This window comes from Caloenas nicobarica, chromosome 2, assembly GCF_036013445.1.
Source record: "Caloenas nicobarica isolate bCalNic1 chromosome 2, bCalNic1.hap1, whole genome shotgun sequence".
NCBI classification, from domain to species: domain Eukaryota; kingdom Metazoa; phylum Chordata; class Aves; order Columbiformes; family Columbidae; genus Caloenas; species Caloenas nicobarica.
The window spans coordinates 20,211,185-20,235,757 of record NC_088246.1 but is presented as its reverse complement, the minus strand read 5'-3'; the positions used below and the strand labels follow the sequence as shown (position 1 = coordinate 20,235,757).

Here is a 24,573-nt window from a genome sequence, read left to right as displayed (position 1 = left end):
GTATTGTGTAAGTGAACATGAATGTAAGTCAGTTAAAAACTTGATTTTTAAATACAGTACATAACTTAAGTATGAAAGAGGTTTGTTCTTTCACCATTGTGAGTTGCAAAAGACAACCGACTGGCTGATAACCTCAATCTGTATTTCAACTGTTGAAATACTATTCTAAACAGATACAGCCTAACATTCAAATTCACTATTTTGTTTTGAATGTTGCTAGGTTAGCTTGTAGTGTTGAAAAGCTACTGGTGCTAGAATGAAAATATTCAGTAGAACAAAAACTATGAACCACACAGGTTACAAACTCACAGAAGGAACACTTTCTATTTAACAGACAAGTAGGCTTAAGTTGGAAAACAAGTTTCTTTCAGATTTTTAATCGACTGAAAGAAGTGCTTGAATTGAATAAAATTTCCTGTCCATTTAATAAAATTTTAAATAATTCCTAATAGGAAGTAGAAAGAAGCTTCCACATAGGATGAAATTTTACTGACTTTTTTTTTCCTACTGTAACATTGTAGTAGCCACTGTTAAGACTCAACATCCAGTAAAGAAATTACCAATATGATTACAAACTGTCACAAAATCAAATGTCATATAGCTCTTCTACTCTCCCATTACAGCATTTATATGCCATAAAAGAATGATAGGAATCACTGACTATGAAATGGTGATTATTAAATACAAAAGCTAGTCTAAATCAGTTTGAAATTTAATAAATCATTGATCAATTAGACTACAGAATCATTCGCCATATTTTCAGGGGTAGGTAAAAACAATTATTGCCCCCTCAAGGAGAAGGGGCTATTCACCTCAAATCAGTGCAATAAGGCCACTTCACATGTTTCTCACGTCCTTATCAGCACTGAATGATTCCTTCAACAAAAGCACTTTACAGTGTTGGAGACAGCAGCATTTCAGAATTACAGCCATGTATAAAAGCAAGACTCTCGTAGTTGTTCCTTCCCTCTTTAGCCAGAGAAAGATTGGACAGTGGACTTTATTTCAACAGCTCCTATGCATCTTCTCGTTTGCTCTGTGTGTTTTCCAGATTAACACTGTGAAGGAAGAATTTCAGATCTAGCACAGATGAAGGACCACTTATGAATTTTCTTCTCATTCCACTACTTGTTTACTTGACATCATGAACAGTTTTGTAAGGCCTGTGAGCCAGGTCATTTAAGAAATTTGCACTTAAGCAATCCATCAGATAAGAGTCCCATAATACACAACTCTATTTTAAAGAGTTACATTCAAACTGTGTTATTGTTTACATAACTGTAATATAAACCATGTGTACAACACATTACCACATACATAAGATTGGTTACAAATCACTATTATACACAGATAGTAACATCTAAACAAGGCTGACAAACAAATAAGAAGCAAAAGAAACCCAGAAATCCCAAATCTCATAATTTTGGGAAAAACAACAACTTTAAGCTGTAGGGCGGGGGGGGGGGGGGCAGGGCGGAAAAACCACACCCCACAAACCAAAACATACATACATACATATATATATATACACACACACACACTACTGTTTAGGAACCCAAAACTGAGCGAAGCAAACTTTTAACAGGCACAGCATACAGCTAAGCAAAAGCAAATTAAAAGCAAAACTACAGGTTTTGATATGCTGCATGAATTTTGTTAGCCCACTAGGATGCCGTGGAAAACGAAAACACTTCAGATATACATTAATTTCCTCTCCTTTTATTCGTTTGAATATCAGACCTGTTCTTATAGATGAAAAACCCTTTGTTATCACTTATACTCTCATTCTTACTGGCTTGACTGCGAGACAGCACCACATCCTCTTTGTTACTGGCTCTGCTAAGAACACAAGGACCACAAACCCAACTAAGGAACATTCTATATGCTGAATTTTCATTTTATTTTTTAAATGTTACCAAGTACTTAAAGTTCAAATAGCACCACAGACATTTCCAAACATCTCCCCTAAAGCTATAGTTTTCCCTATATCTGATTAGAAAACAGTGTTAACGTTAATTGTAAAATGACTCTAGATGGAACATAAAAGGTTTATCATTCAGCATAATGAAATTAAGGCTGCCTCGAAGACTTTTCTTTACTCAACTTTACAAACATGACAGTTACAATCCACAGCAGTCAAGTAGTTAAAAGCCCACTAGGAAATCATTTACGAAACTTTTTGTTAGATTAATTATGTGTATGTTAGATTAATTATTGTTTTAGATACCACCACAGGCACATTCATGAGAGCTTCAGCAAAGGAGATGAATTTGAAACAAGCATAAAACATACAGCCTTGTGTAAACACCAGAGGCCACCAGCACAGGTCACCTACCATTCCTCACTGAGAAACGGATCACTCCCTTCAATGAATTACAGGTCAAACACAGAACATCTAGGAAGAAACACAGCCCCCATTTGAAGAACAAGCTATTACTGATACATTCTTAAAGGATTAGTGAAGTTGGAAGTATAGAGAGAAAGAGCTGAAACACTATTGCTGGTGCAGACAGAAAAACAAAACAAAACAAAAACCACACACAAACCTGCTTGTTTTATCCCTTTCACAGCACTTTGCATGCTGTTAGTTCCCTTGGGTTCCCAACCATGGTAGTTTACTATTGCTGTATGTCCTTCTACATAGCAAGAAAGAAGAAAAATATGAAAAATATTATTTGAAAGAAATAGGGAAAATATTACATGAATGAATTGTCAGGGAAAGTTAAGAGTAAATGTCTTTAAAACTACTTATAAGGGTAGACTCTGAAACACTTTCGTGTTAAGAAAGGAGCCAACAATGAAAGCAAAAAAACCTGGGATTTCCTTGGACAACATCCAAGCAGAAATGTAATAGGAAACAACACAGAAAACTCATTTTTATGGAAAATACAGGTTTTACGAGTCTAGATGTCTTGGTCATTTTTTAAATGCAGCAACTGTGAACAAAACCATTAGGGAACCTTAAGCACACATGATACTTGTCAGGGCACTTACAGAATGTAAGTTCAGCACTGTTGAAAAAAAGCAAAACACAACCAGAACACACACATGACAACCCATATCTTGCACCATCCTTGGTTACAAATGGGAGCAGTTATCGTAAGTGCTCTCTATGGTGACTCTCGTGAGCAATTAAACTACTCTATAGCTCGGAACAACTTTGTTCTATAGGATCCAAGTGAATGATCTCAACAATGACTTCACACAATTTAATAATTTTTTTATGAAAAGCAGAATTTCCAGAACTGCTGGAAATCTTGCTTCCTTGTATAACTAATAAGTAACAGGCTCAAATAGGAAGTTTAAAACCATGAAGGGATGCTGAATTATGTCTCAATAACATACTGAGAAAAACACACAATTACTTTTATTGAATATACTGAGATTACAGCTAAAGCCACTAGAAACAAATCTGGATTTTCTAATGTTATTTTTGTTTGAACTACTGCAATGAAGTCTATTGCTGTCTCAATGTTGATAGTATATTTGGGAACTTGGGGGGGCTTTTTTGGCTGTAACTCCAATTCCTGAAGTCAAAAAAACAATTTAGAAGAACCACTCCCTCATCCATCACTTAAATAAACATACAGTTTCAGAAATTACTGTTATCCCTCGCTGTCTAAAGAAAGGTCTGCTACTGCTATCACCTAGTTGTGTATTACAGAACTTAATTATTTTTGACAGTTTGGAGCAATAAAGTTGAAACGTATTTCCTCTTTCCAACTGAGAACTCCGATGTTACGATTGACATTGCATTAAAATCTAATGCATTCCAAAACTACTAGACCTGCTTAATAAATATTTTGAACAAGAAGTAGAAAACAATCTTGAAACAGGCTTAGACCATTACACATGATGTTTAATCACTAGCCCAACAACTTTGCTTCCTCAAAGATGAGTAACTGAGGTATCAAGCTGCTACATGGCTCATGTCACTCCATGGCACAAGACTGTCAAAGGTCACAGTGAATATCTTATTTGTCATGCAAAGACAAAATCATCTTACAAAACAAAGCGAGAAAAGCCTACAGCTCAAAGTTTTGACACAATCATCTGAAAAAGCGATGTCATGATTGCATGTGTGTGAAGCTCTATCTCACTAGATCAAATACTTCCAAAGCCTGGAAGACTGAAGCAGTATTATCAACCCAGATTTTCTCTAAAACATTTGCAGATTATGCACACTTCAGGATTTTAGTAACACTGCATCCACATATGTTAACCTTAAAAAGCAGCAGTGAGGATAACTGCCTTAAGCATTAGAAGAGCAACCAAAATAAGTCTTTGGAGTATGATCCAGGTTGTCACTGGGAAGAAGAAACAAATTGCTGAGTTGCTGGGATCTCTCTCATTATTTGCCCTTCCTTGTCCTCATTATAGGCACCTTGCCTGCCAGTGGAGACAGAAGACCTGTGCCGGTACAAGTAGGCTGTTCTTGCTGAGGACTTGAGAGTATTCCTTGAATAGATACAGCTTTCCCTCACATGCCTCTTCCTACTTGAGGGGACTGCTCTGTGTCCTCAAAGTTCCCAAAAAGCTCTACAGCAAAAATAGCTTTATCTAGATTTTTTTTTTTTCTATACAGTGGCCCAATCAAAGCAAGTACTATGGCAGTGCCAGACGATATAACATTGACAGCTTCAGAGATTGCCATTCTTTCTGAAAAACAGGTTCCCAAATCTATGTCCAAGAACTTTACTTATATAACATACGAATTCACAACTTTAGAACTGCTGTGATGTAGGCACTGCATGTCATCAGTCGACACACTTGCATAAAAAAGACTACACAAATATCTACTACCGAGAATTTTCTTAAGTCTCCTGTAACGCCTTGTAATACCATAAAAGCACAAATTTGTCGTGGGGCCTATTCCTGGAAAGCTTCTTACAGGGCAATGCCAAGACACAAAATTCAGCTTCAGCCATTTACTATAAACCATAGACTTAAAGGTGCATCTACCTCCATTTTTTAGTGCAGATGAGGAGTTCCTTTTTGTAGCCACTGACTGCATCATGAAGCAGTCCTGGAGTGGATGAACTAGATTTCTTTTGGACAGAACTGAACTGTAAGTTGTAAAACCAGGAGCACAGACAGCATGCTTCAACACAAACAGGCATTGAGTCCATGCAGCCATCCTGGAATGCAAACACTATGGACACCAATACCTCAGCACCAAACGCTGCATTCTACAGACTGTCAGACCCTGCTATTTGCCAAGGTACACACAGCTCTTCTGTTCCGGTGTTCTTGAAAGGAGCCTATTAGCCCAATACATCCAGCTCATCTGGAGGGGTTGTAGTTTCCCACAGCTAAAGAAATCTGACTCCTTGGTTTTCACGCCTTGCACTTTCTTGGAGTTGCTAACATACCAGTGTCTCACAGGCTGAACGACCAAAATCAGGTTCTGTATGTGCAGTTTTGACTTTGTGCTGCAGCATCATCTAGCAAACCCACCATCTAGCAATGACACAGATACAATGCTCTTAATTCTCTATAGTAAAGCCAAATTAATGGATTAGAGCCTGGTTCAAAATAAATCTCATATGCCACAAGGAAGGCATAAGTTAATACTGAAGAAAACATCTCTCTCAATATTTTTCGGGGGTTATCTATTTATCCACAGTGTTGGTCAGCAAGCCCCATCCCTCAGGAACTTCAGCTCCCAGAGCCTCTTCTACTCCCTCCAAGGGTACTTGGAGAAACTTTCTGTATTTCCTTTCACGCACTGCACAGGCCTAGCACAATTTTCAATGCAAACCTGTTCCCTTATCTGATTACCAGTAGAAGCCAAATCCTTATTCAGAAATTCCTTGGTCCTCACTGAAACATAACATACTGCTCTGCAGAGGCCAATTCTAGCAACACAGCTCATGCATTTTAACACATTTTCACAAACAATGTTTCCTAAAAATTTCTTGATCAGATCCCTGGTATCGAAGAACCATATCATAAAGTTTCAAAATACATTCAGAGGCATGTAGTGCTTTCCTTACTGCAAGCCAAAATGAGTACAGGAGCAGGTAATTCCCTTGAGGCCACATAAACAGTTATAATCAAAAGCATATTTTGGAAAGGAGATCCACAGGTTCAAACTGATGCCTAACTGATTCATCCAGAGCATATCATATTTATGGAGGTATCAGCTATTGAAGGCTGTAAGAGATAACAAAATTAACTTGGACCAGTTTGTTTGTCTGCCACACAAGCTTGTAGCCACCCAGATCTTCCTGGAATTTTTCCAAAAAGCTGACTTCGCATTTGCATATTCTCATTCTCAGGTAACAGGGTAGTTTTATTACTGAGTCTGCATAGCCTCTGGTTTAATTCTGCTGCTTCAGCCAAGTTTTTAGATTAATACTATGTAGTCTGATCTGACAAGAGTTTATGATTCTATTTTTTTCATTTTGATGCAACTTCAGTAACCATTTGAAGAACATGGAAATGTAATAGTTTCTCAAGTCAGAGGTTATCTTATCTCCCCATTCTGCTAGGTTAAACTTCTGAAGAACAGCAATGTCTTAAATCACATCCTCAATTTAAGAACAATCAAAAAACCAGGAAGGTAGAGCAATTCCAACATTGTTCACAACAGCAACAGTAACAACGCAAAACTTCTTATAGATGCTAAGCTTCTATTCCATCTGATGGATTAGCAAATACATACATTGTGTTCTTGTTTAAATATCTGATACTTTTTAATCTAGGTGCTCATCCCTAACACTTGAGGGTTGGACAAAATGACCTCCAGAGGTTCCTTCCAATCTCAACCATTCTGTGAGCATTTGCATATTTCTCAGCCAACACCTCCTTGAAGTCAAGCCCTGAGGACAGTTATTCTAATAGCCAAAACAGTCACAATCTTACTCTCTTTCTGTCATCCCACATTCACAACAAAAATTGCTTTCATTAGATCGTCCTCCAACTTGGTAACTGCTCTTTGAAAATGCTACAGCAGTTTCAAACCTAACATCCTGGCAATGCTGGATGACAGTTACCTGACAGTGCCAGGAGGCTTCCACAGGGCCCTCAAAAAGACAAAAGGCAAGACCCTTACTCCTGTAGACATAGACTAGCAACAAAACAACAACAAAAAAATCATTTCTCTCCAATTCCAGGGAAAAATCCAGCAGTCAGAGGCTTCATCAAAGGATGCCAGAGAGCTACAGGACTCTCCAGAACGCCTTCTGCACCCTGTCAGTTGAGGTCAACAGCAACTTCTGACATGGCGTATGAGGTTCAACAAGCAGCTGGTACCAAAATTCTCCCATCAAAACCTAAGTTGCTTTAATGCCTTGAGGAAGCATTGGAGTCATTCCCTGTATTTTTTCAAGACACAAAATGACACGTTTGGAAAAAATCTGGCAGCCCTGATATACTACTGTTAACAGACGTGGTTGAGCATCCATATCTCAGACAAAGAAGTTACATCTTGCATAAGGGAGAAATACTCTCTCCCCTAGAAGTACACAATGGAAGAAGGGATTATCAGAACACGATACAAGGCAATGAGTGCCAAGAGGAATATGGAGGGGCAGAAGAGGGGAAAGCAAGCTTTGATGAATTAAAGATTATGAAACAGTCCAAAGACACAGCCACAAAGGCCATTGTCACACACACTCTGACCCTCTTGTGCTAAAAGGCCAAGAGAAACATCTAAGCATAGGGAATAAAACCACTAGCACCAGAACTACAATAAATTAATCAGAGCATTCCAGTCAAAGGCATCCCAACTAAAACAATAGTGACATACAAATAGGCAGTAAGCTCCATTAAACCGTTGTTTTTAAAAAGAGCAGTAAACCTGAACAAACATGCAAACCGCATGTACAGACATTATAGTAGAAGGCAGCTTTGTGCTAAGACACAGATAGGATACAGCACACTTGAGATTTGTGCACTTCCCTTGACCCCATTACAAGACCAGTTACCCTACCATACAGTAACTTAAACAGCTGCAGGAGTCACTGCAAGTCAGAACCTCACTTCAGGAACTGGTTTGAAGCTTCGGGTATAGGTCAGAGCTGGAGAAGCAAGCACCAGGGACAAAGATACAGTGTGGAAGAACCTGTAAACCTATACAGCATCTTCCAATGCTTATGAATTCCTATTGAAGCTCAACTTCAACATTGTATGCTCTATTACTGTACTCATAGTAATTCTGGTATATTCTGCTGAATGTGCAAAGCATCTAATATTATTTATACCTCAAGTCTTGGGTATAATTACATTATAAGTGACTAGCATATGCTTATAACGAGCAAAACTTCCTTTCATTTGTGTTGCACTTCCACCAACTTTTTCCCTGCTCACACATTAAAAGTGGTTCAAGTTCTCCATTAAGACTAGAAGTGTGAACTAGGAGAATATTTGCTTGCTAAAAGCAACATTATATTTTGCTAAACTTATTGTGCAAGATACAGACTCTGCCCTAGAAAAAAGGATTGTGGAAGATATTAACAGAGAGTTGCATACCAGATCTGAACACCACTAAGTGAAACAAACAAAATTTTGTATCCTTACATTATCTAACACTAAAATTGCCTTTGAGGAATTAACATCTAGATTTTTAGGCTCATGGAAGTGAAACTTGGGTATAAGTGTTTGCTGTGCTGTATATGTTATGATATTCCATGCTTCCACAGATGCTTAAGGAGTAAAGAAAGAAAGATGAAACTGACTCACAGTCCCCCAACTATCATTAAGAACCACAGCTGGCAGTTTCTAAAACAGGACCCTTACATACTGCAGAGACCTTCCCTCTCTTTTAGACATGGCTCTAATGAAATTCACCTGAAAATACAGCTATTAGTCTGAAAAACTACAAGAACTACACCAGAAACTTTAACGTTGTCAGGGAAGCCATTCAAATAACAGAATCACCCACCAGAACACAGAGGGCTAGGAGACAAAGAAAGAACAAAATGTCCTTTGGGGGACTCTGGGTGAAGTAACAGATTATAAAGAATTGCATATTTAACTACTGATGAGAGGAATATCAACTGGAAGAGACAACAAGAAGATTGCTAAGATGTATGAAGAGAGACCAAGCAAGATCACACACAGAGCAGAGCATCTAGAGCTGAGGAAAGCCATCAAGTGGGAGTCAGGGCAAGTGATACAAGTGAAGATGCCAAGTGGCAGCAAAACCAGCAACCACATCTAAAACATACACAAGAAATATGAGATAAAAGTGTTCAGACCAGGAGTTCCTGTTTTGACTACACATGCATGAAAATTACCTGAAGGTGCACAATAAATGCTTTAAGATAATCTTAAGTGTTGCCTAGCAAAGAGAGATGTAAACTATGCACAATAACCAAGACACATGGAAAGTAAACAAGTATAACAACCTAAAAGCCATTACCACGGCAAAGGGTCACAGTCTACCACATAGCACATGTGAGAGAAAACAGGAGCCAGAACACACAGTGATGCATAATCTTAAGAAGATAAGGAACCAAGCAGCTATGCAGAATGAGGCAAAGATGAGAAATAGCCACATCCAGGATAGGTACGGGAAGCAGGAGAAGCCCACGAGCTACTTTTGTCTAGCTATAGATACATTTGGAGAAAAAGAGATATATTCAGAAGAGCAACAGGCAGTAGGGTACAGTGGGAGCTGGAGGGTTGATTCATGGTGGAGGCAGAACGACAGAAAAATAGAGGAGTACCCGAAAGAGAGTGGAGCTACTGCAGAGAGAAGGAAGAGGCTGGGGAAGGGACAGGAACCTTGCTGAGCGGCGGGAGCCGGGGCGCGGGGTGAGCCCGGGCTGCAGCGGCAGAGCGGGGCCTCCGCACGGCTGCCAGGGCAGCAGGCGGCTGACAGCGCCAGGCGGGCAGGCTCGGCGCCGGCGCCATGCCCAGCGCCCGGTGCCGCGGGGGCGGGGAGCCAGCCAGCCAGCCATGCTCGCTGCAGGCAGGGACGGCGGTGACAAGCGAGGCCCGTGCCCGCGGGAGGGGGCCGGGGCAGGGGGCGGCGGGGGCGGCGTCCCTCAGGGCCCGAGCCGGGCAGGCGGCGGGCCCGGTCCCTCGCTCACCTGCTGCACCCCCAGGAAGTCATAGAAGTTCCGCGGCACCTCCTCCACCAGGTCGAAGAGCTCCAGGTCGCCGCTGTCCCAGGCGCGGGCGCGGGGCGCCAGCAGCGCCAGCAGCGCCAGGAGCGGCAGCAGCCGGAGGCGCGGCGCGGCCCGCGGCCGGCCCATGACCTCCGCCCGGCGGCAGCGAGGACGTGGCCGCACACGCACCGCTGAGGCCGCGCACGCCCCGGCGGCGGCTCCGCACTGAGGGGAAAGAAACAGGCCCGGCCCCGCCGGCCGCCAGTCCCACGGAGAGGGGGGGGGACAGCGCTCCGCGCCTGGCCAATCGCCGCCTCCGCAGCCTGTGACGTCGGGTACCTCGGCAACCGCTGGCGCTCGCGCAGTCGAGGGGCTGCGGGGGAAGGGCGAGGTGCGCGCGGCAGCGCCGCCCTGGCACGAGAGGTCCCCGCGCGGCCGCCGCTGGTGCGCGCGCTCGCCCCGCGCCGCCTGCCGGCCCTTCCCCCTCGCTCCCGCCGGCCCCCGGCGGACCCCGAGGGAGCCCGAGCTCCCCGGCGGTGGGGAGCGGGCCCTGTGCCCCCGCCCTGAGCAGCCTTCCCTCCGCCGGGGAGCGAGGTCCTGAGGGCCGGCAGCCGAAGCCCCGCTCTCCGCTCCCCTCGGTGCGGGGGGCGCCGGGCCGGTTCCGGGGTGACCGCGCCCGGCACGGCCGGTGCCCGCGGGAGGGGAGCGGCGCGGGGAGCGGCTGCGCGGGCCGCGCTGCCCCCGGTGCCCCGCGCGCTGGACTTCTCCTCGGAAATGCGCCGAATTTATTAATTCTTTAAGGATATGCTTGGTTACTGTAACCCCTTGTACCCTAAAATCACTCCACCGTGCTGTCAACCTGAACTCCATTTTTAAGATGTTTTCCCTGGACCTTTCATTCTGTCCTTGCTTATATTAACATTAAGCATGGATGCTAGATGAGAAATTAGATGGACACTTAATGGCTCGGTGGTACAAATCATTCACATTAACTCACTTTTCTCTGGTCGGACTCCTTGGGACACCCCATCTGTTTATCTCTCCTGAAGCAAGGCCTGGTCAGTAACTCACCGTGAGAATCATCTCTTGAGAACAGGCAGATTCATTCACCCCAAAAGTATCCATGAACTGATTCAAGCCCAGAAAATAGGTTTTCCGATATAAAAAAATCCCAAGTGGCAACCTTATGTGCACCTAAATTCACCTAAGAGGAGGTAGGCACCGTCTACAAAATCTCTTTACAGTAAAGCACTGCCTTGGATATCTTATGGGAATTGCAAGATGTGCCTTTAAAGTACGCCCTGCTTAATTCAGAATAAGGACTTGAACCAACGTAACCATTATCAATTTTCCAACTCATAAAGTATAGAGTAGTCTTAGGTATTCTCGTCTATTGAAACTGTTCCCTTTAGTACAAACTATTTAAATATTAATTAGGTTGATATTTAAACTCGTGTTTCCATATCCCACATGCATGCCCACTGGGCTGTTAGGGTCATGATTCTGCCTCCGGCTCTGTTTTCTGAAAAGACACCTAAACCCATTTGCCAGGAAATGATAATTTAACCAACAGTGCCAGATGTAGACTCTCTTTAACTCATCCTTTTTAAAAAGGAATGCTTAACTGTTCATTCTGATCATCTTAAAAAGTGCTTCTCCCACTTGATCACAGAGCCAAAAAAACCAATGCTTTTTTAGGGAATGACAAAGTAAAGAGAAATTCATGGACTTGCTAATTTATCAGCTGCTTTGTTTTGCTGGAGTAACTGCACCTGATATAGATCAATTTCTTCCTTCTTCCTTATTTTCTTAATCTCTTCTGGTTTGCACATCAGTATTTATAGCATAAATTCCCTTTGTTGCCTGGCATATCTATGTTCTTCTTGCTTTCAATCTTCAAGTTTTATTGCATAAAAATACGAGCTTTGGATTCAAAAAGTTATCTACTCATAGGGTTGTAGAACAAGGTTAAAATATGCAAAGTACCCTCAGAAACCAGGGGCAAATGAAGAGTTCAATAAGGTAATATTATTTTTAAACTAGGTTAAAGATTTTTTAAAATGTGAGATTATCAGCAGTCCATTCCCCTTAATAGATGCTTTCCAAACCCTCCTTACCTTCTCAGTCATTCTGCATTTTCCATATCTACTGCATCTTGCCTCCTTAGCTTCTAAGCTCCTCAGTTAAGTTGATCTAGCGCAATGATCAACCTCGAAGAGAAGCATTTGTTATTTCAAAATCCACCTCTGCAGCTCTTGCTGGAGCTGTTAAAATAGCCTTAAAAAACCTGATAAACGCAGATGATCTATTCCATTCTGCTGTGCCTAGGAATAACTGTCCTAACGCTGACTGCCAATTGCAGGTAGCTTGTGGCTTCAGTCCTGTTGAGAACAACAGCTCATGATAGCTATTTTGAAAGGAATATCTTGAAATTCTTCACATAAATTATGGTTTCAGTCAAGAGGAATGTGAACTTAAGAAGAATAATAGGAGAAAAATGCACCGATGATAATGGGATTATGATTATTTCAAATACATATTTAAAAGATATCTCACATTTAAGTCAGCATACTTAAATTATTCTCATGGGTTTTAACAATGTGGAAAATTTGAATACTCATTTTTATTTTGCTCCTTAAACCAACAGAAGGGAAGGCCTGATACCACATATAAATTTTCTAAAAAGGATTTTTTTTTAAATTCTAGGCTATTAGATTAGTTTAAATGTTTGCATTAAAATCATTCCGTACCCCAATAATAAATATTGACATTTTGGGAAGAAAATGCTTTAAATTCTATTAAAATTCTATAAGCACCACCATAATAATGATTAATTATTGTCTTCTTATTTTTCTGGTTTCCTCTTTAAAGTCATGAGACATCATTTTTTCTTGGTGAGTCGTTAGAGTCCTTCCCCCTTCTCCAACACTTCAATTAATCCAAGTCACACTAGGCTTCCACAATACAAAATAAATCAGTTAAATTAAAAGTCAGTTTTCCTGGTCTCAGAGAAAGCTTTAGAATATGAACCAAACATTATCAAATTCAGCAAGGCTTGCCTTTGCTGTGAGCCTGCAACAATACACATGAGAAATTTCCAGTGACACGTGCCATGATGGGTGAGTTGGGTGAGCAGTGGTGACGACTGAAATCTTAGTACTGAGAATTCTGACGCGAATGTAGAGGAGAAAGTAGAGGATTACGCATGGCTTTTTCATTACAATCTAAAACTACTCGCGTTGGGAGGCATTAGTATTTTTTTCTGTGACTCAGTCATGACAGTTAAATGGCTAGAGGATCACAGAAAGGTTTTTAATTCTGTATTTAGTCTCCACAGCTGGGCAGCTCCGTTACTTTAATATGGAGAGCTACAAAGGCAAGGATGGCATTTTCTTTCTCTGCCCCGAGTCTGCCCGCACACACAGGCAGGTATCGCTAAATCATGAAGCTCTCTTTCACAAACCGTAAGGGAAAGAAGTGTATACAGAATAATTTGTTTAAATAAATCTCTCTTCTGACACTAATTGACAGTAGCACCCACGGCCTGAGGCATGAACCAGTTATTATTAGCGTTTTTAATAGCACTGAAAGACCAATATGTTTCATAAGCCCAGTAGGATTCACACGATCATATTCTGAATAACTAAACAGCCTGCGATTTCCATGTCTCGAATAGATGACATCGAGGGGAAAGAGCTTGTTAAGGGACCACCCCTTTTCTTCCTAAAGATAAAGCCTTATCTCCAGTGATTTGAGAGGCTGACTACTCTGCAGTCTATTCCAGTTTTCTATTCCAGCTGTTTAGTTTAGTGGCTCTACATGGTTTTGTATATTAGCAGTAGTTTTCTCTGCTAACAAAGCTGGCTGAAGAGTTTCCTGCGCCCTTCCCCCAGCCTAGTTGCTTGCTCCCACCTCTGTGCTGCTGTTCGCTGCCTCCTCAACTGTGGTAATTCAACTCTTTGTGGGCCACGTTATAAATCAAATTACTGAAATGATCCAGTTTGGGGGGTTTCTTGGGGTTTTTTTTCTTTTTTTTTCCTTAATTTTTAAAGCTGTTTGCTCACACATACATATACACACAAAAACTGCGAGTTATTTCAGTGATCCAGTTTACAGCACATCCCACAAACAGCTGCATCGGCACAATCAAGGGGACAGCGAACTGTGGTGAAGGAGCAAGAACAAGAGGGCAGCACAGGCAGGAAACTGCCTGGCTTAAACTGGCTTTCCCATTGGAAAAAACCTTTGTATAAGTGCAGCCGGAGAGCTGAAAGCAAGCTGTTCCCGAGCAGTGAGGCTAAGCTGAGCGGAGGGAGGAATTCTGTTTCACAGCTGGCAGGAACGTTTTAGGACTTGCAGCGGAAGAGAGGGTTCTCCTGCAAAAGCAGCGAGCGAGACAGCAGTAACCTTGCTCCCAGGGGTCCTGGAGTGCTCCCTCCCGATAGGCAAGTGGTCCAGTTATTGGCTTTTTAAGGGATTTTTTTTAAAGCCAGATCATTTCGCAAATGCAGTTTAGAGCGTAGCCACACAAGCAGAGGAATGGAGACCGAGGGAAGGCAACAACCAGCGTGGCAGTGGGAAAAGAAGGGAGGACAGCGTCCCTTTATAGCAACCCTGCTCACTGAAAGATTTGTAAGGAATACGCCATTTGTGTAGACCAGCTGTTACCTTAGGCCAGACATAAGTCAAAGTAATGAGAAAGAAATGTGGGAATGGAAAGAGAAGCAACAGAGCTAAAAACAGAAAGCTATTATGGTCCATCAGACATGAAAGAATATTATTTAGGAAATAGCTAATTTGTGCCTGGTCTGGGCAGCTCAGTCATCTCTTTTAGCTATGTTACTTCTTTTTTTTTTTTTCCTCTTTTTCCTCATGTTACATCATCAGTGCCAAAACCTGAACAATCCCTGACTACTGCACATGCCATGCCCAGTGATGCTATTTTCCAAACCAAAATACTACCTGAAGCCACATTAACATCATACAAGATGACTCACAGGCTGTGGGACAGGAAAAGCAGGTTCATTTTCAGAATAACAGCCACATCCTGATAATATAAAGCCAACATATGGAAGCCTTAATCATTATAAATGGCCTTTTTTCAGCATAAATGCATAATGTTTTGCTGCATGACATGGCAATAGTCTTTGATTTTATTTTAATATGTATTTTACCAAAGAAGAACATCAGCAAGCACTGTCTTATGCAGAAGTTTAGGAGGCACAAGAATTAAAAGACAAAACAAAATCAGTGATAAGAAAGCTTATGCCATATTTTTAAACAATGTATCCTTGACACCTTTCAAAATGATCTGTGCCTTAAACCACAAGTGGATGACTTCCAATGTCAATTCTGTTATTACCGAGAGCGGCATCCTGGTACTCCATTCACATACAGAGATGCTCAGCATATACAAGCTGAAAAAAACCTCTAGACAACTTTTAGAAATACATACAGCTCCTTTAATGTTTTCATCTAGGGAATGTTATTCTAGTTTCCCATAATGAGAGCTCTCACTGTATGGACTACATCACTGATTTCTAGAGAGTGGCGTATTGAAAGATGCTGTGCAGATGAATATAATTCCCCCAGTCCATAATGTAAGAACACTGGAAATCAGGGACTCTCAAGGCTACACTATGTTGTCAAAACATTTGTGTTAACCTCCCCCCTAAAAAAGCAAAATAAGAAACGTGATTTTGGAATGTTGAAGGTCTACAGTTTTCAAACGATTATGTTGACTCCTCTTGTTCTACAGTGACTATCAAAGATTGATGTAGCTTGTTCATAACAGGTTTTTCCTTAATTGTATTTAACACATTAAGTACTGTTTAGCAGTTTACCTGTATTCACTGAAGCAATTAGTATCTCTCTTTAATTTCGAGTAAATTTTCCTAAAAGTGTTTTGTAGTATTTTTCAAAATTAGTTCACCACCAGGGGGCAAAGAACTATTTATCTGGAGAGAACATTTTATATCAGTTTCATAGATGCACGACCCTTCCAAGATCCTTTTCTACTTCACAGTAATTGCCGATGTGATTAAAAAAAAAAAGGCGTGCAGACCTAAAATACATCAGAGGGATATCCTTACCATTTCTGCCAACTTTATCTGCTCTAACATTAAGACAATAGCTGGGAGAGCAAACGGGAGGACCACGAAGAGGTGGTACAAGATGACTGCTACATGAGGGCTGCTTTGCTCCCCCGTGTGCGTGTGGTTTCACCGTGTCTCTGTCAGGTCCCACACTATGCTGTGTCTTGTACAGGAAAAATGTGAACCATCTAGGCACTGAATAAGGTAACAATAGTAATTCAGTGATACCTGCAACCAGTCTCCTAACACTTATATTCCATTTCAGTTGATTTTAATTCCCTGCATAATTCTTTCAGCAATGTTTTGTTCCTTCTTGGTCCTTCCTTGTATTCTTTACCACAGCAGAGCTGACGTTAAGAATAATTTAAAAAATAATTTGATTTGGCTAATGAAAATAATGAGTTTAAATATCACCAGAGAATTTGCTTATTGTTATGAAGAGAGAAAATCTCAGATGATACAATTCCATGTGTTAGTACATAACTAATTGTAGTTATGTGTGTTTGTGATATTTGCTAAGATACCCTCCTAAGAAAGGAATATACTAGCACCATAAAATGTTGGAGAAGAGAAAAACAGTCAAATCCAAAACCAAAACCACATCTCCATAAAATAGATTAATACATGTAATTATGACCATGCACAGAGCTACTGTGCAATCAGAAGCACAACATGCCAACAGTACAAGGGAAAGAGCTTATTACAGCAAATGTATGTAGGAATTAATCGTGGACAACATTTGAGTTTTGAGGTATCACTTCAATAAAGGACTGAGTCCCTTCAGAGAGTAAATTGAAAGCTATGAGAGATGAATGTAAACTAGAATATTTACTCAAGACTGGTGTTTCTGTACCATAGAATTTGTTTGTGGTAAATTGCTGTCTAGTTCAAAACTGAGGATAAAACTTTGACATTTGCTCAGGATGTTCAAAATGCTTTGTTCATATAAAGAAGTTAAATTTCAAATGATGTATTTTTTGCATTTCAGGCTTACATTAACAAAGTTGGCAAACTGTTGTTACACAGTGCAAAACAGCAGAATTAAGCATATGAAGACCATCAACATGATGTATGTAAACACGTGTCTTTCAAATAAATATCCTTTTAAAACCCTTCAAACTCCACATTAAATATAACAGTGCACTTAATTGTGATTGGAAAAAAAATCCAGATGATGCCAGAGGAATTCCAGTCTATGCAGAAATTCCTAGGAAGTCCAGTTTGGATTGGATAATCACAATTACACAGCAGAAGTACATAGCTAGAAACCAATATAAGGAGATAAGGTTGGATTATTCCGTAGTTATGTTTACTGAAAGGACACCTTTGAAACCCTACCCACAGCCAGGCAAACACATATCTGCTAAAACAAGAATTATAATGTCTGATATAGCTTTTCTTACATTTATATGATATCAAGTAGAGATTTATTTACTTCTTACAGTCACTTTTATAACATTAAAAGTTCAGTGTTAAACATATCACAGCATCTTGCTGCTGGTAGATTATATTTGAATTTTTTTCAAATCATGACATAAATGGCCAAAATCCTTCCCCTGCCTATACAGTTGTGACTTCCATTTGCTCTCAATGAGTGTGTTTCAGAAAACAGAGCAGGACATGTTACTTTCATTACAAGTGCAAAATGTTATATTCAGGGGAAAAAAATTACGTCCAAAGCACTTTCTTTGCCAAAATTCTGCAATATAATTTCTCACGAAGTCCCATTAGCCAGTACCATTTCTCCATAACTAACCTCCCCAGTAAGCAGTCTTTAACAGAGCGCTAACAGCTCTCAACAATGTGGCGATTTTTTTGTTGCTGTTACTAGTTTTGCTGTGGTATGAATTTCACTCGCTACATCACAGACCAAAACAACAGAAAAATAAAAATAAAGATTTCTCATACTAAGAACCTGTCACTGAAGATAAAAGGTGCCCTAAACATGAAGAACCCAAATGCTCCAGATCTTAGAGAAGTGGATCACCTCTGGAGTTCTCCTGAAGCAATATATTTTTAGAAAAATCATGTCTGCTGTGAATAGTCATTTACAGTCCTCTTTAAATATTATTTGTTACTTAAAATATTTCACTTTTAAATTCTAACATCCAAAGATCTGGGCTTGTCATCTTGTTTACTTTTCTCAGAATCACTGTAGTCATGTAGAAATATTTCATCTTCTCTCTATGCCTTTTAATAACTTTTTCTTCCTCCTATATTTGCATTCTCTCTCACCTCCTCTGTGTCTACTGTGTTGTGCTACCAAATAAATATTAAATATGTTGTACTCATTTAGTTCTTCTTAACCAGGCATTCAATTCACATAACAAATACTTCTTCATGGGCAAATATTAGACAAGGAATATGTAATACAGAGTGTTATTTAGCAAAATATATTTAATGAATTCCATCAAGTGTGAGGTATAAATATTGACTTCTCCTCCATGTGGCACACACAGGAAGAAATCACTTAGTTACTGGATGTTTCTGATACATATTCTTCGTCACTGGCAGCCTGGGAAGGTACCTTGCAGAGCACAGAGTAGAAACTTGCACAGTGACATTACCTAGATCCACTTTTACGTGTTGTACTTATGAGTCATACTTTCAGCACAGAGTAGCAAAAAATTACAAGACAAAAAGACTATATTTAATAGCTTGTCAATGGCATGGCAACCCCCCCAAAACCAAAACTATCTGTGAAAACTGGGAAAAGCAACCACCTTTAACAGCTGTGCTAATGGATGTAATAGTTAAATTACAGATCCACTAATTTGTTTCACTTGTGTTGCAGAGGCCAAACAAATATTCTCTTTTTTTTTGACTCATAATGCAAGCTCCAAAACTCTCTTATATTCTGCAAATATTAGGGAATTTGATGTCAAAGTCCCTTGCATGGCTTTAGGATGTCCTTGAATATTACTGTTAAAGAACAGTCCTCTTGTCCTTATTCCATTTATCCCAGATTTATAATCAAATTCTACTTTTCAACTTTATTTTTGTTGTAATATAATTATTCTGAAACAGTAGACAAACATCAGACTAACGGTTTTAATCAGTGCTAGATCAAAGTGCTGTTATCTCTGTCTACAGGCCAGCGAAGGACTCCATGATATCACTTAAGCACCAAAGAGCTGAGTAGGTGATTTATTCTTGCAGTATGTTAGAGGAAAGGGCAGAAGGAATTCTCTCTGCAGTACCTCTCCTGCTGGGGACATGCTGCCCTCCCACAACTTGCATGTCAGTGAAAGACAATTTATGTGCCACAAAGCATCAGTGATTGCATTCCTATCAAACGCAGGGCTGGAGATCCTCAGTACAAAGCCGGGCTGGTCCCAGTTAACTGCACTGCATGTGCACACCAGTGCGGGCACAGCAGATCACACACGTGGCAGGTGAAGCAGACAAACCGAGCATGTCCAAACGAGCTGTGGTCGTGAGGCTAATTGCTATCAACGTACAGGAGAGCTTGTGGACTTTGGGGCAAAACTGGCCTGTTCCGTCAGCAGGTCCGGCTGAGGATGGATCAAGTACTCTGGCCATGAAGAACAAGCCAAAGCAGGTCAGTGGAGCAGGACACGCATCTGCGACCACCTGCCCTCTGGATGGCTGACAGAGACGAGGAAGAGCCCTCCAGGTGCTGTAGCTCATGGCAGGTATAGAAACAATCATGTTCTAGTATTTTGCTGAAGTTTTACACGAAAAAATGCATTCGAGCACTGGAGGTAAAAAATAATGAGATTTTCTGCTTAAAAGATTAACTGTGGGTTTTCAGTCTCTGTTTTGATGTTGAATGATTTTTACTTATCCCTTGGGTACATATCTGACCATTATTGCTGTCTGGTTTCCCAGGAGCATTAAAAAATGTAACCTAGGCCTTTCTGCCATTAGAAGCAAGCTAACCTGCCACAGCTGAGCCCTGTGCTCAGGCCCACCAGCAGACTCTGGCCCTGCTCTCCACGCTACTTTTCCTGTCCCCACTGGGCACGGGACTAAAATTCACCCAAATGGTGGCACTTCCATAACCATGGTGCTTCCTGTCTGCACCAAAATCCTGTCACCTCTGGAGTCTTTTTAGAGTAGAGGAATACTGCAAAAAAAACCTGATCTGGAAAGAGGCACAAGTGCAGCAATGGGTGTCTCCTAAGCTGGAATTTCTATGTGTCTTTATAGAAAATGTTTAATACTGTTGTAGTCAGCTTTCTAAAATTTCACTCCATGGCTCACTGCTGAAGAAAATAATCTGTTAATTTACATTTTAATGTGTATTTTCCTCATGGAAAAGAATATTTGGCGAACATTTTGCGATAGTATGTATAGGACAACCAGACACACCATCTCCTCCATATTAAGAACTGTACAAAACAGCAATGGCAGTCAAGGTAAACTGTAGATGGTGGTCATGATACTCTTCTGGCTGTCATTTAAATACACCTCGGTTATCCTATGGTTGATTCTGTCACTCTTTTACCTATGTTTTTGAAGGCTGTCTCCTGAAACGGCACCTGACTCCAGAAAATCTTGGGTACATGTCCATCTGTGTGCCTGTTAATAGAGGGATCTTGACCTAAAAGGACAGAAATCAAACTGGTCAGTTTAAATGTCTAAATTGCCTTTAGCCATCAGCGCTCTCAGCCAGAAAGCTGTAATTACCATGAAATACCCAGGGAGGCACTTTACCATTGTTGCTTTCTTTTTGTACTTCTCTGTTATATTTGGAGTTACGAAAGATTATACTACGGTTACTATAAAGTAATATTTCCCAAGTGAAAAGACTCTTTGCAAACTATTGTCTTTCTTCCTGTTTTCGTTTTCACCAGCAAGTCACCAAAACAATCATTAGAAGGAGAGAGAAGCAGCATAAAGATTTATTTTTGGAAAAAAAGATTTTGCAGCTGAAGAATGAGCAAATTGAATCTTATTGTTTTCTGGTTATGTTTTGCCATTTTCCTGAAAAATAAGTAAAACAAAATGGTGGTTTCTCAGCCACAATGATTTTAGAAATACAGTATTTAATTAAATCTTTTTTATAGCAAATTATTGTACCTGTACTCTTTGTGCTTCTTGGAGATCTGAGGCTTGCCAAGTTTCACTCAGTTAAAAAGAGATCAGTCATTCCAGAACTGAAAGCAGTTTTCTGGAATACCTCCATAAAAAACAACACTGAATAACTTAAGTGAATGTAAGAACTTCTAAATAGTAAGGCATTACAAGCCAATTATTAACCTTGGTCTTTTAAATTTGGTGTGTAAATACACCATTTAATTCCTTCCTCATTTAACTTCAGAGGCAGTTTTAAGTACATAACACCTATGAACATGAAATAACACTCATGGTAAAAGGCACTTTAGGAAGCATTCTGGTTTAAAGTTCCTGCTAAACTCGGTCAGCGCTATCCATCTGATGGAGTAGAACATGTGGATCTTCCCCAGCATTAATTTCTCTTTAGTTTTAATAATGATTTATAGTACTTCTACATCCTGATTTGAAGTTCTGTTTCACTGCCACTTTAGAAGACAATGTAGTACCAGCAATGGAATAGATACACAAGTAGAAGAAAACATAGCGAGTAAAGGATATGTTAGACAAACCAGTAACGACTACGCTATTTCTCTAATTTTTCAGAAATACACTAGAAAATGGAAGCAAAGCGGAGTATTGTTTTCTTCTATTCCCAAAAATATAAAAAAAGGCCTAAAAATACTGCTGGTCAGGTGTACCAGATGAGACAAATAGCCTATGTGCTGGTGAGAAAGAACAAGACAGCTGTTACACAGCACTAAAAAAATGAAGAGCATTCTTCAGTTGCAGGAAGGTAAAGCTGAAGAAGTATCAGTTTCTTATATGAAATCAAAAAGGAGATGCGTGATGCTTTATATGTATTAAACTGTAAATCCATAAAGAAATGCAACTGCAAACCAAAACTGAAGACTCTATAGAAAAGTCCACAAAATACAATCAGAGTGGATTTGCAAGAAGTCACGTAAAAGGTTGCACAAAGGTTTGAAATAAAATATAGACCAAAGCAGCCCATGGGCAAATCCATTATCTTTGTAAGAATTAAAATAATTCCACAAAAGTCTGCAGATGAGAGCTGAAGAGAAGCAAAGAAGAGGTAGAAAGAATAAATCATAGCAGTTTTGCAGGAGACTGCTACGTGCAAAGACTGGATTATCACTTTGAATATGAAAAGACTGCATGCTATTTACTGTTGGACGTAACACACAGGTAATACTACATTTGAAGTTACAGCAAGGCTTTTGAACTTAAAACCTAATTGTGTTGAATATAAACAAGGAAAGCTCATCCCATATGAGTTGTGCTGTGGTTAATGTGAACTGCAAGCCAAGGCAAGACAAAATTCAGAAAAGTTAACATTTGCAGCAATTTCTAAAGTAAAGCACTGTATGTTTTTTAGTACTGGAAATGTCAGATGCTGGATGATAAAGCAAATACTGAAAAAAACATAAGTCCAGAAAGCAAAAATATAAAGAGAAAGCAGATCATAATGAAATGGACAATTGAATAGAGAAGTAATACATGAAAGGTAGCTTATCTGTAACTCTTTTTCTTTCAGATATGTGGTTGAATGTCACTCATACTGTTAGTGTAACTATATCCAAGCACATTTAGCCAGATGATTTTTGTGTTGATGCAAGAGACACAATATCAAAGGTATGCCAGGCAGCTCAGCCCTAGAAGCATGTAGCTTAGGAACAGCTGATAGAAGTCACTCTCCCAACTAACGGAGAATTCTGACACTGCTTAAGAAGGTATTTAGGATGGGTATAAAGGGTGAACTCTGCAACAGGTAGTATACAGGAGCCTGTTTATAAAGGCTACCATCTACTTATACTCTCCTGACTGAAATAACTGCAAGGCTGATTTCACTGAGAAACGAAGAATGGAACAAGATTTGGAAAGTGTCCTACCAAAGATGTGAAGACAATCTTACAAGTCAATGAGGAGCAAGCCCCCAATGGGAAGAATCTTTGCGGAGTTTCAAAAACATTCAGCGAACCCCAGTGGAAAACCCTCCACTTGTTGACACAACATGGGTATGACTGTCAGGAGCATTTCAAACAAGCTAACCAAAAAGTCCTGTCCTATAAATCATCATCATGCATCAGTACGCTTGCTGCATGTGCCAGCTGAAATCTTCGCTGTTGTTTATCAGAGTATCACCAACCAGGAAAACTGTGATCCAGAGAGCCGTTGCCTACAGCTGACTGGAGGCAAGCTCAGCACTAGGAGGTCTTGGCACTAAAAGCAGTGTTTTAGGGAGTTGTACCAAAAGCTTAGGAGTACTGGAGGAAAAACTGCCTTAGGCTATGGAAGAATCACTACAGTCATATATTGTCTTACTTACTGGATGACTATGGTCATGAAAGAAATTTCTGGAAAGGCATACTCCTCTAACTCAAAAGTCAAGAAACTGTCTAACAAGAACTAGAGAGACCAAGCAGCTCTAGGGCAGAAAGCCTGGTCCTTCCTCTGGACACCAAAGGCGTAGGGAATAACCTCTGCCTGGTGGCAGAGGATGTTCACCAAGATGATTCAGTGAACTTCTTTAAAGGGACATAAAGTATCCTTATTAATCAAAGAAAGATTTTTAAATTAATGATGGATTGAAGGGGCTCAAGTTTAATTTTCACTTGCAACAAGGAACAAGTCAATCTAAGCCCGCGCAAAATTCCTTTGGCCATGTTAGTGTGGATGAGTAATGTGATAACACAGCTCCCTAATAGTAAAAATGAGTGAGAGACTGTCAGTCTCCTCTTGTGCCTTGAGAACACTGTGGAAGCAGAACCCACTGAATAAAGCTCCTTCCCTTACTCTGTCCTGTTTCAAAAAGACAGGTCAGTATATAAGGAGCCTGTGATCTTCGCCTTGTGGTTTTGCTTATGGAGTTAGGAGTTCCTCCAGGAATACTTAACAAAAGAGGGGAAAGCTTTCTTGACTTCCAGGGAAGATGAGGAAGAGCTCGTGAGTTGAGTCCTCTAATTTCTCCTCTGGAGGAAATTAAAAAGGTAAATGCTGACAAATCAACAGACAAGTCACTTAATGGTACAAAGGAAACTGGTGAACCCTAGGACACAAACAGAAGCTGTTTGAAGAGAGAGTCAATATCGCATACAAGGACCTCTCTATGAATGGGTCTGGAAGGAACAAAATGAGTACCATTGTGGATCTCAACAATATCATTGATGGCTGTTCTGGAGAGTTTCATGAGTTGCTGTTCCAAACCAGGAGGTCTCAGAAGACGTGGTCTGAGCTAAAGGTGAAGAGCCAACCTTTGTAGGCTGACATCTGACCAAACCACATCTTAAGAGCCAGCAGTCTCTTTGTCAACAACTTGTTTCTTTCTGGTTGTAGAAACATGAACCAATCCAAGAGCTGTCAGCTGGACAGTTTGTTCT

The 24,573-nt window shown here is 40.4% G+C and overlaps 1 protein-coding gene across 1 annotated transcript in view; it reads right to left on the bottom strand.

Moving 5' to 3' along the window:
- The window catches only part of DNAJC1 (DnaJ heat shock protein family (Hsp40) member C1), a 107,841-nt gene extending 97,536 nt beyond the window's left edge, over positions 1-10,305 (bottom strand). The window contains exon 1 of the mRNA XM_065628847.1: positions 10,041-10,305. Coding sequence (XP_065484919.1) covers positions 10,041-10,205 — 165 coding nt within the window. The 5' untranslated portion in view covers positions 10,206-10,305. The remainder of the gene's footprint in view (positions 1-10,040) is intronic.
- Between the last annotated feature and the right edge of the window lie 14,268 nt (positions 10,306-24,573).